This window comes from Siniperca chuatsi, linkage group LG2, assembly GCF_020085105.1.
Source record: "Siniperca chuatsi isolate FFG_IHB_CAS linkage group LG2, ASM2008510v1, whole genome shotgun sequence".
Taxonomy (NCBI): Eukaryota; Metazoa; Chordata; class Actinopteri; order Centrarchiformes; family Sinipercidae; genus Siniperca; species Siniperca chuatsi.
Window position 1 is genome coordinate 6,716,234 of NC_058043.1, and position 12,586 is coordinate 6,728,819.

The 12,586-nt window shown below is 46.6% G+C and overlaps 1 protein-coding gene across 3 annotated transcripts in view; it reads right to left on the bottom strand.

Moving 5' to 3' along the window:
* Positions 1–12,586, bottom strand: part of stab1 (stabilin 1) — a 100,584-nt gene that overhangs the window by 42,443 nt on the left and 45,555 nt on the right. For all 3 annotated transcript variants that reach the window (XM_044165532.1, XM_044165522.1, XM_044165540.1), the window contains exons 32-37: positions 12,037–12,138; positions 11,848–11,952; positions 9,711–9,845; positions 8,777–8,905; positions 1,410–1,463; positions 932–1,045 (exon numbers count right to left, since the gene is read on the bottom strand). In XM_044165532.1, coding sequence (XP_044021467.1) covers positions 932–1,045; positions 1,410–1,463; positions 8,777–8,905; positions 9,711–9,845; positions 11,848–11,952; positions 12,037–12,138 — 639 coding nt within the window. The remainder of the gene's footprint in view (positions 1–931; positions 1,046–1,409; positions 1,464–8,776; positions 8,906–9,710; positions 9,846–11,847; positions 11,953–12,036; positions 12,139–12,586) is intronic.

A 12,586-nucleotide genomic window follows, 5' to 3' on the forward strand; every position in this document is an offset into this window, starting at 1 on the left:
AATAAAAAATAACTAATAGTCATATAAAAACAACAAAAAAATCATTAGTCTTTGTAAAACCAGATCAGACTTGATCATCTGTGTCAGATTCACCGTTTGGGTAGGAGTTGCACCGCCCCCAGTGGTCCGAGTGACGGCTGTCATGTCAAAAACTGTTATTGTGATTAAGTTTGGCTTTCCTGAATTAATTTTTACCATTATTAGTATCGCCCTGTATTTACTTGATTAGTGTAAGTATTTTAATTGAAAACATCTTGAAAAGTAAAAAAAAAATCATACTGATATTATAACTTCAACAAATCTACAATTCAGTTACATTAGATTTATCATATAGTTTATAATCAGAAAACATTGTACGCCATTGTTAATAAAGTATTAGCAATACTATCTTTATCATTAATGGACATTTCTACTGATACCTGGTAGAGCATGTTTTTAAAAAATTATTACAAAGTCATTAGACCTTTGGAGGTATAACTTCTGTTCAGTCAGCCCTCTAAAGCTAAACTGAATTAAAAAAATATAATTAGTTATGAAAACTTCACTATAAACAGCACACATACTGAGAGTGATTTTTCTGCCACTAACTTCCTGGAAGGAAAACTGCAGTGCCTGCAGATGGCTAAAACAGGTTGAATGAAGTACAACAAATTTTTCAACAAGATATCACACAGCTCAAAATGTGCTCTACCAAACTGTTGAAAAGACCATTAAAGGGTTAATGACCATCCTGAACACTACGGGCGCTCGTTTCATCATTAATTAGAGAATTTGTTTCCTAATGTATAATGCACAAGCACATAAGGGCAAGATGTTAAGGTGGGACTCACATTTAATTCATATTTGCTCACATTTTGTAGGTAAAATTATTGTTATTATGTAAGTTTTGCCCAGTGGTAGAACCAAAGTGCTAGTAGTAGTGTCAGCAGACCATGGTTAACCGAAGACAATCGATGTAACAGCCTGACACCGTCTTCCTCCTGGATCCGACTCGCTTCCTGAATTTACAGTTGGGCTTCATGTTGGCTGGAAACTGTTGTCTGATCTGCAGTAGAACACATCAGAAACACAGTAGAAACCCACACTGAGAGCTGTAGAACACAGGCACCTGCAGAGATGACTGATGGCTGAAAAACTGCACATAAATACAACTATTTTGACAATTAGAACCTGCTCAAAAACACGACTCAGTTTTTTTAGTGTGTGGTGCAAATAAAAACAACATGTGTACAACACAATGTGATTAAATCTAATCTAGTCCGCTCTACCCTCACTTTGTGAATGTTAGAATTTGGTAGTTGATTTAACTTTAAGGTCACTTTTGGAGGCCGTTGATTTTGTTTCTGGATAATGTTGCACAGATGTTCATGTTATTGCGTCCACCTCCTGTAGGGTAACAGCTTTCTTACTGGTTTGTAGTTGAACAGGCATCGAGGTGGCCCACCACAGTCTGTACACCTTCCCTGGAGACAAGGACAGAGAGAGGGAAAGAGGGGTTGGAATAACTGGGACAAACACCATCATCCATCCATCCTAACAATCAGAACCACATCTGTATCTGCCACAAAGTCACTGCCAATCTAATGATTTTGTCCACAAGAACAAACTAAATACTTTGGAGCAAATGTGCTGCAATAATGGAATAATGCTTAAAATGTAAATCAACAGTTTTAATTAAACACTCCCCAGCCTGCAGATGCATTTAAATCTGCATCAAAAAATAAAGTTTAATGTGGTTAATTAGTAATGTGATTCTTAAGACTGTATGAAAAGCTTCTCCTTCAGTTCATTAAATACCTGCAGCCATTTGAAGGCAGCAGGACACATATGTTGATAAATCTGCAGCTTCAAATTTGAGAAGTGCCATTACACAACATTGTTAACTATGTTTACCTTGATTAAATCACGTGCAAATGACATCAAGCAGCAACAAAATAACCACACACACCTCTACACACATCAGACTGGTGGGTTATAACTCAGAATTCTGCCTGTTCATACAGGAGACGTTGGACCGTGATATATCAATCTTTCCTTTCCAATTTTCTTTTTAGCGAGTGATGTTTCATGTTTTATTCTTGAAATGTGGTAGTCTGCCACCTTTTCCCCTCCAGCCCTGTGTTCTCTGTGTGTTCCCCTTCCTGGTGTGTCTTGTGGGTCCCCTACTTGTCTTTGGATATGGGTGTGTGTATGTGTGTATGTTACCTGCCTGGCTCTAGGAACCTCCCACCTGCGGCTGATCACCAGCACACCTGTCTCCCATCTACTCATCAGTCTTCACAGCTTATATACCAGGCTCTTCCACTACTCCGACGCCAGATCGTCCCCGTACATTGTACGACAACTACGTCTAGGCTCTCGCTAAGCTAAGTACTTTTTGCAAGTGTGTTTTTCCTTCGTGTTTTTGATCCTGTCTGTTTTTGCTCTGCCTAAGGCATTACCCGGTGCTGGTGATCGCCGCTCCTGTGGTTTCCTGGATTCCTGTCTGCCTGTCTGCCTGCTTCTCCAGCCAGCTTCACCTTGCCTGTCGTCGTCTGTTTACACTGCTCATTCACCATTCGACTTTATTACGAATAAAGTGTGTTTTGGATTACAGAGACTTCTCGGTATTCTGCATTTTTTGGGGTTCGAAGATCGTGCATACGACAGAACGATCTGGCCAAACATGAACCCCGCAGACGCCAACCCGGAAGCAACACCGTTCCAGCTAGCGCTGACCAACCAGGGCATTCTTCTTGGACAGCATGAGCAGCTAATCCGGGCACTAACAGACAGCAACCAGGCCATGGTCTCCCAGATTACCCAGTTAACTCATCAGGTCTCCAGACTTTCTTCTCAACTCTCTCGGCCCGGTGGCGTTAACACCACCGGCTACTCCGCTCCTGCCTTGTCCTCACCACCCCACCGGGACTCCCATGCCGGACCCGAGCCCTTCTCTCCGAGAGGTTACCGGTTGTCGGGGCTTCTTGTTGCAATGTTCTTTGGTTTTCTGCCAGCGCCCGGTCACATTCTCCTCTGATCAGTCCAAGATCAACTACATCGTGGGACTGTTACGGGAAGAGCGTTAGCTTGGGCCGAAGCTACACACGCCAGCCGGCCTCTCACCTCGATCTCTTTGGCTGACTTCCTGGAGACTATGACATCCGTTTTTGACCACTCCAACGCCTGTGGAACCGCTGGTGACCGTCTGCTTCGGACCAGCCAAGGGGCTCGTAGTGTGGCGGATTATTCTATCGAGTTTCGCACACTAGCCGCCGACTCCCGTTGGAACGAACCGGCACTGGTCAGTGCATTCAAGAGGGGGTTAAGTGAGCAACTCAAGGATGAGTTAGCTACCCGGGACGAACCCGCTGGGCTGGACGCATTAATTAACCTATGCATTAGGGTGGACAATCGCATTCGGGAGCGACGCAAGGAGCGTCACCATCAGGCTTCTGGACTCATGCCATGCCGTTTTCTCTCTTCCCCGAGCTCCAAACACGGAGATCCGACCTTGGCCGCGGAGATTCCCCGCAGCCACCCGTCAATCCAGACCCGGAGCCAATGCAGCTGGGTCGGGCTCGACTCACACCGGAACTGAGGTTACGGAGACGCACAGCGGGGGAGTGCTACTATTGCGGCCAGCAGGGGCACTTCCTGGCTTCCTGTCCTGTGAGGCCAAAAGATTAGGCTCATCAGTTGCAGTGGGGTTCTGGTGAGCCACAACAACCCTCGTCAGCCGGAGCTCTCTCGATTACAGGTTCCGGCAACACTTCATCTCCCATGCACTTCTCTTCCGTTGCTGGCTCTGGTCGATTCTGGAGCTGAGGACAACTTCCTGGACGTGGACCTGGCTCGACAGGCAGGCATCTCCACGGAGTTGTTGCAGTGTCCGCGGAAGGTGGAGGCTCTGGATGGTCGTTCCTAGCCCAGGTAACCCATCGCACTCTCCCGGTTACTCGTCTTGTCCGGTAATCATCGCGAGGAGCTTCGCTTTCAACTTATCTCGCGCTCGGACACCTCTTGTTCTGGGTTATCCCTGGCTGCGGCAACACAATCCCCACATTAATTGGGAGACAGGAAGAATCCTGAGCTGGAGCTCTTACTGTCTTTCCACCTGCCTCCAGTCTGCCCGGTCTCCCTCTGAGGTCAAGACTTCCACCCCTCTCCAGCTCCTCCCGACCTAACCAATATCCCGAGGGAATACCACGACCTACAAGAGGTGTTCAGTAAAGACCGGGCTCTGTCCTTCCTCCACACCGCCCTTATGATTGCGCCATCGATCTCCTGCCTGGCGCCTCTCTTCCATCGAGTCGCCTCTACAATCTGTCCCGACCTGAACGGGAGGCCATGGAGACATACATTAGAGACTCTTTACAGACAGGCCTCATTCGAGCCTCCTCCTCACCGGTAGGGGCAGGGTTTTTCTTCGTGGCCAAGAAGGACAAGACACTACGCCCCTGCATTGACTACAGAGGTCTTAACCTCATCACCGTGAAGAACAAGTACCCCTGCCTCTCATCAATTCTACATTCGAACCTCTCCACGGGTCCACCATCTTCTCTAAGCTGGATCTCCGCAATGCTTACCATCTGGTCCGCATAAGGGAGGGGGACGAATGGAAGACTGCCTTCAACACACCCCTGGGACATTTCGAATACCTCGTAATGCCGTTCGGACTCACCAACGCTCCGGCAGTATTCCAGGCTCTGGTGAATGACGTTCTCCGTGACTTCCTGAACCGCTTTGTTGTCGTATACCTCGACGACATCCTCATCTTCTCCCAAGACCCAGCCAGCCACGTCAACCATGTCCGTCTAGTATTACAACGGCTCTTGGAGAACCGTCTTTTCGTCAAGGCGGAGAAGTGCCAATTCCATACGGACTCCGTCAGTTTCTTGGGCTACATCTTGGAGAGTGGGCGGATGAGGACGGACCCGGCCAAGGTAAAGGCGGTATCAGAGTGGCCTACACCTACCAACCGTAAACAGCTGCAACGCTTCCTCGGGTTTGCGAATTTCTATCGGAGATTCATCCGTGACTACAGTCGGGTGGCGGCTCCCCTCACCAGACTCACCTCCTCGAAAGTGGCTTTTGCTTGGAGCGCAGAGGCTAACACAGCTTGGGCCAAGCTTAAGGCCCTGTTCACGGCCGCGCCCATCCTGATCCAACCGGATGCTTCACGTCAATTCACGGTGGAGGTGGATGCTTCTGACGTGGGAGTCGGAGCCATACTTTCTCAGTACTCCGACGCCGACCAGAGACTCCACCCTTGTGCGTTTTTCTCACGCCGACTCACTCCCGCCGAACGTAATTATGATGTGGGCAACAGGGAGCTCTTGGCTGTCAAGATGGCTTTGGAGGAGTGGCGCCATTGGCTGGAGGGAGCTGAGCAGCCATTTATAGTCTGGACAGACCATAAGAACCTTGAGTATATTCAGTCGGCTAAAAGATTAAACTCTCGGCAAGCACGATGGGCGTTGTTTTTTGGGCGTTTTGAATTCACCCTCACCTACCGACCCGGATCTAAGAACATCAAGGCCGATGCCTTGTCTCGCCAAGATCTTCCCCTGGACCAGGAGTCCGGGTCAGATACGATCCTGCCCCCCACCTGTGTGGTAGCGGCACTCACGTGGGAGATCGAAGCTAAAGTGAGGGAGGCCCAGAGGGATCAGCCAGACCCAGGTAACGGTCCACCGAACCGCTTGTTTGTCCCCGACGCCATGCGATCTCAAGTACTACAATGGGTCCACAACTCCCGTTTCGCCTGTCATCCTGGCGTCACCCGTACTCTCTCTCTCCTTCGACGGCACTTTTGGTGGACCACCATGGAGGCCGACACCCGGGCATTCGTGGCCGCCTGTACTACATGTGCTCGTGGGAAGTCTTCACATCGACCACCAGCTGGTCTTCTGCTTCCACTCCCAGTTCCCAGTCGTCCTTGGTCCCATATCGCCCTGGACTTCGTCACCGGACTGCCTCCATCGCAGGGGAACACCACCGTTCTGACCATTGTGGACCGATTTTCCAAGGCGGTACACTTCGTGGCCTTACCCAAGCTCCCTTCTGCGCTGGAGACAGCTGAGCTTCTGACTCATCAAGTGTTCCGACTCCATGGGATCCCTTTGGACATTGTTTCGGATCGAGGTCCCCAGTTTATTTCTCAGGTCTGGAGAGCTTTTGGCCAAGCTCTGGGGGCAACCATTAGTCTCTCCTCCGGCTTTCACCCACAATCTAACGGGCAGACGGAGAGAGCCAATCAGGACCTTGAAGCAGCTCTTCGTTGTGTGGTCGCCTCCAATCCCACCTCTTGGAGTTCCCAACTCCCCTGGGTAGAGTATGCGCACAACTCCCTAACGTGCGCAGCTTCCGGACTCTCCCTTTTGAATCCTCGCTGGGTATCAGCCACCCCTTTTTCCAGCCCAGGAGAGTGAGCTCGCGGTTCCATCCGTGCAACACCATCTCCGGCGTTGCCGAAGGGTTTGGAGAGAGACTCGGGCCGCCCTTCTTCGATCGACTGAGAGGAACCGTCAGATCGCAGATCGTCGCCGAATACCAGCACCCACTTACAGACCAGGTCAGAGTGTTTGGTTATCTTCTAAGAATATCCCATTAAGGACTGAGTCTAAGAAACTGTCTCCTCGCTACATTGGCCCTTTTGTTATTGAACGGATCATTAACCCTGCTGCTGTCAGACTCAAGCTACCCCGCTCCATGAGGGTCCATCCCACCTTTCACGTTTCTCAGCTCAAACCAGTCACCTCCAGCACTCTGTGCCCTCCTTCCGTCACCCCTCCACCCGCCCGGGTCATTGATAACCAGCCGGCCTTCTCCGTCAGACGTCTTATGGACGTCCGCCGCCGGGGGAGGGGGTTCCAATACCTTGTGGACTGGGAGGGATATGGTCCAGAGGAACGGTCCTGGGTTCCCCGTTCCCGCATCCTCGATCCTAGGATGGTGAAGGAATTTCACCGGGCCCACCCGGAGAAACCTGGTGGGTCGCCAGGAGGCTCCCGTTGAGGAGGGGGTACTGTGGTAGTCTGCCACCTTTTCCCCTCCAGCCCTGTGTTCTCTGTGTGTTCCCCTTCCTGGTGTGTCTTGTGGGTCCCCTACTTGTCTTTGGATATGGGTGTGTGTATGTGTGTATGTTACCTGCCTGGCTCTAGGAACCTCCCACCTGCGGCTGATCACCAGCACACCTGTCTCCCATCTACTCATCAGTCTTCACAGCTTATATACCAGGCTCTTCCACTACTCCGACGCCAGATCGTCCCCATTGTCACGACAACCACGTCTAGGCTCTCGCTAAGCTAAGTACTTTTTGCAAGTGTGTTTTTCCTTCGTGTTTTTGATCCTGTCTGTTTTTGCTCTGCCTAAGGCATTACCCGGTGCTGGTGATCGCCGCTCCTGTGGTTTCCTGGATTCCTGTCTGCCTGTCTGCCTGCTTCTCCAGCCAGCTTCACCTTGCCTGTCGTCGTCTGTTTACACTGCTCATTCACCATTCGACTTTATTACGAATAAAGTGTGTTTTGGATTACAGAGACTTCTCGGTATTCTGCATTTTTTGGGGTTCGAAGATCGTGCATACGACATGAAATGCATTATGGTGACCATTTATGACGTGAGATACAGTAAAAGTGAAATAGCATATGATTGATGCGATCATATAAAATGCCTTACCAACATTTTTTATTATTTATTTTTATCGTCACTGTACTAATAAACTGTTTAAAAGCCCACACCCACTGCTTCTAGCTGCAGGTGTGTGGTGTAGCTGTGATGACACCAGTTTTACCCCTTTCACAGAGAACTGAGAGAACTTTTTCTAACCCTCCTGCTCACAAGACCTCTGGGTCAAGAAACGCCTGACAGGACTCACAGCAGATAACTGGCACGGAACCTAAGCCAATTTATTAAATTACATCCTGCTTTCACAGGTCGTGCATGGCCCCGACCCAGCACTGACCCTTTTAAAGGGCCAATGGTCAGGATGGTGTCTGGACTTCATCAAGGGCTCACAGAGGAAAAAAAGAACAAATGAACTGAGTTTATAATGCAAAATTGAATATATACAGTAATTGATATGGTATCCTTAGTTAGAAATATTGGAAAAGAATGATGATTCAATATGCTGATTTTGATGCAGGAACAACAGACACTAAATTTACAGGAACTGTTTACACATACAGCCCTGCGACGAGTTGGCCACTGTCCAGGGTGTACCCTGCCTAAGGCCCAAAGTCACTGGGATAGGCTCCAGTCACCCGCGACCCCTAACGGGACCAAGCGGTAGAAAATGGATGGATGGATGGATGTTTACACATACAGGACAGAATGCAAGTTGAAATGCCCCTTCTGACCCTCTTTTGCATTCCCCTCAGGGAGAGGACAAATGCACGTCTTTGGCAGAGACCCAGACAGTATATATATACTGTGTGTGTGTGTGTTTAAAATAAATAGATAAAGGTATACCTATGTGTACATATAGATATATAGATGCATGTCACAATTTTATGTGTAAACCTCACGTGTCATAATAACAGATGTTGTACATGATTGCCATCTTATCTATATTCCCCTTCATCCAGACCTTTTGCACTTGGCGCTGCTGCACATACATGAACCAAAATAGCAGGTTCATCCTTCCATTCATCCACCCATCCATTCCTTCATCCCTCCATCTGTCCATCCATCCACCCATATATGTCCATTGATTCATTGATTCATTCATTCGTCCATCCATCTATCCTTCTTTCCATTCATTCATTCATCCATCCATCACTCCCTCCATCCTTACATTGACCTTCATGGTGACCTGTTTGCTGCATCTGTTGCGGCGGATTTTGAGGACCTGAGGGAGGACTATGATGACACCGTACTGCGTCTCAATGAAACTGCCGTCAAGAGGAATGTCGTTCACAGTTGTCTGGAGGACAAGAAACAAATTAGACTCTTCACTCCACCTGACCATACAGATTTCCATTCTCCATTCCTCCATACAGATGTGTTTGCATGTCTCAGCACATTAATTATGAATCTTTTATACTTCACAAAAATGCTTATCATCTTTCAAATCATCCCATCAGGTTTTAGATTGATTACCTTCTTTCTGGGCAGCCATTCGTCTCAGTTCATTTCTATGAATATTCACTTGCAGAGACTTGAAACTTGCTGTATAGAGATAGTCCATCACAATCAACATTTAGGAAGCTTTAATTCTCTGTCAAAGTTTTGGTATCATCACCTGACAATGCAGCTGTGGAGCAGGAACTCTCCTCTGTGGAACTGACAGGCAGCTGCTGATAAGCATTTAATTGACAATCACTGTCATAAAATCAAACTCAGAAGACAAATTATATAATAATTTTGCTGTTCTGCAGCTTACTCTCAGACCTCAGATGTAAGAATGTCCTTGAACACACCACCAGGTAATAATTGAAAATACAACTGCTCTCAACTGCAACACCAGACAAAAATTATGTAACTTTGACCAAAAATAAATGTGTCTATATATTCACTGTGATGGATTATTTCTCTGCATTTTGATTTTCATAGAAATTAATTGAAACGTATGGCTGCCTGAAAGTAAGGAAATCAATCAAAAAACTGGCAGGAATGCAAATGCAGCAGCATGGTCCTTAAACTAATAGACACTTCAATGTTCTGGTGTGAGAAAGATTTTGGAAGGTTGCTCACATGACTGTGAAAACTTGTGGTCCAACTATTGTTACCTGGTTGTTGTTGTTTAAGTGGAACTGGACCTGGTACTCGCTACCCAGCAGTGTGCTTCTCATAGTGCCGTCATGCAGGTGGTTGGGGAAGAGCAGCTCCATGAGAATCACATGGTACTTGAACACATCAGAGTCCTGGACAGAGAGACAGACAAATAGAGATACACAAACAGATAGACAGAAGAGGTGGGTTAAAGGATAATTCTGGTTTATTGATAATGTCCGCCCACATCTCTGATAAGTCTGTTGTTGTGCCGATTGGCAGCTGTTTCCCCAGTTGGAAAAACAACTGACCAATCAGAGCTTTTTAGGCGGAATAAAGAATGAGGACATTATCTTCATGTGTGGATGAGATGTTTGCAGCTGTGCAGGTTGTTGTGAGTCAATTTACAGAAATAATAACAATTCTTAAATCAACATATTTCTATCATTGACATGACAAACGTTAGTCACTGCTAGGGCTGGGTATCGTTTAAAAAATTACAATACCTACCAAAACTAGTACCCTTAAAGTGATAGATACCACTAGAGTACTTCATTCGATACCCATCATGTGAATGGAAGCATTCAGTTGCGTAAAATGCCTCCACTCCTCCCCCATCCAAATGATTTTTACACAAATATATTTTGAAAGTGTTCTTGAATTTGATATTAATGCACGAGATAAGTGTAGAGAGCCAGCCCAACAGACCACCCTGGTTTATCAGAGTGTTGAGTAATGGGAAATTCTGAAATACTATAATAATAATAATAATACTATATTATTAACAGTTTGAGTCAAGCTTAGAGGTTGTATTAGGCTATGTGTAGCTCTGGTTGTGTCTGTTTTACAAATCAGTCGCTGTCAGAGTGTCTCTGGGCTAGGCAGAGTGGATGTCTGCAGGGCAGGCTGCCACACACTGGCACACTCCATCAGTACTCCACACACTACTCTGGAGCTGAGTCCGGGTCCAGCCCGCAGGAGAATGAGGCGATTAAGTGCTCAGTGTGTGTGGAGGGGCAGCCCACTCTCTGTAGCTGCTAGCTGTAGGTGCAGTAGTGGGCCAATTACATGTCGCAATAAATCGAAGAACGCTTGCGGTGATTGGCTGCGAGCAAAACTATACAAATAGTCGTTTTTTTCTAGATCTGGGTACAAAAAGAATCAAATGCACGTATCGTTTGATTGGAGACGTTTCGATACTACTTGGTACTGGATTATTTCGGTAAGGTATCGAGTTCCAATACCCAGCCTTAGTCACTGCTGATTGGTTGGAGCATAATGACCCGTACTACCTGTGCCATAACATTATTAAATGGAAGAAAAAAAAGGTCTTTGGGGAAATGTCAGAAATACTTTTCCTCTCAGCCAGCTGGAGGGGCGTGTCCCTGTCTGTGTTTGATTGACAGAAGCTGGCAGGCTGAGCTCCAACATAGGAACAAGAGACAAAGTAAACAAACTGGCGCTGTAGCCTACATGTCATGGGCAGACAGCGTGTTGTTAGTGGTTTAGAAGAGTAAGGACCGCACCAGCATGTAACCAGACCGAAGTAACATTTGCAGGTACGTTTACATGCTGTTTAATGTGTGACAGCTGAGGAGCTGAGCAGCTATCTAACCTGCAAACTAACATTAGCAGTGCACTTTTCCCCAGTGAATGTTTGTTTGGTTGCTCGTTCAACAAGCTAAGGTGCAAGACAAGACCTGTGTTCATGTTTGTGTAAGTTAGATAAAAAGAAGACGACGTTAGCAGGAAAGGTAATTTGGGTTGTTGTTCAGAGTCTGTGGTTCTTGTGTTTTGTAGCAGGCTGCTGTCTGGCTCAGTGTGACCGTCTGCCTACGACAGAATGCTGACGTTATCTCTTAATGCAAATGTGGTTTAAAATTAAGCAATTTGATTGGCTATATGGAAACAAGTTCTTCATCTATGTAAAGAGACAATATTCAGATGAGTTAAAGCAAAACAAGGGGGCACCATCATGAAACCAAAAATATAAAATATAAATTTCTCCCTTTTGGTTTCTGATTTTTATTCAAAGAGAATGCAGAACAAGTGATTTACAGAGCAGATATGTATGCTGTAGCATCCATTTTCGTGTAATTTTGATCATAGTGGAGGGTTTGCAGGCCAGCACTGGCTCATAACATCTGGACCTACCAGGATGGAAGAGTTAGTCCTGTTGAGGTGCTGCCTGATGGCATCATCTGTTGGCAGCAGGAGGGTGAAATCAAACACACCCAGAACCTCTGACAGATTGTACATCTGGGGAAAAAAAACACACACACTTTAAAACACACAGAAAAAATCTAACGAGGTTGAGTTCAGAGAGACAGACAGATAACTTACCAGAGCGTACTGTCTGAACAAGGTGAAGTCGGAAGAGGAGTTCAGGAAGGCCATCAGGGTGGGGGGCTCGGGGGGGAGCTCTGAGTGGGGTGGGGTCAGTATCTGACCACAAACAAATAAGTAAATAAACAAGTAAACAGACAGGGTTTCAGTTCATTAAATATTTATTTTATAAATAAATATTATTTAGGAACCAAAATGACTCAAATTTGCTTTCATTCATAAGGGAGGTATGTGTGTGTGTGTGTGTGTGTGTGTGCGCAGGTGAACAGTCCTCTACAACAGCTCCATATCACCCTGTATTCTCGAGAGACTCGAGGTCACTGAGCCACTTTTGAATGAGCCAACCAAATTCCTGAACAATTTCATGAAATCCCTCTCAAAATGATACTTATGTTTGACATTTGTTTTTGCACTATTCTTTGTACTGCGTGGGTCGTTCGTGTACCGCTGCTGTGACATGCAAATTTCCCCACTGGGGATAAATAAAGTATCTGTCTATTAGGAAAACTAATGCTGTTTCACTGGGCCTTTAAGGATAATGTTGTCT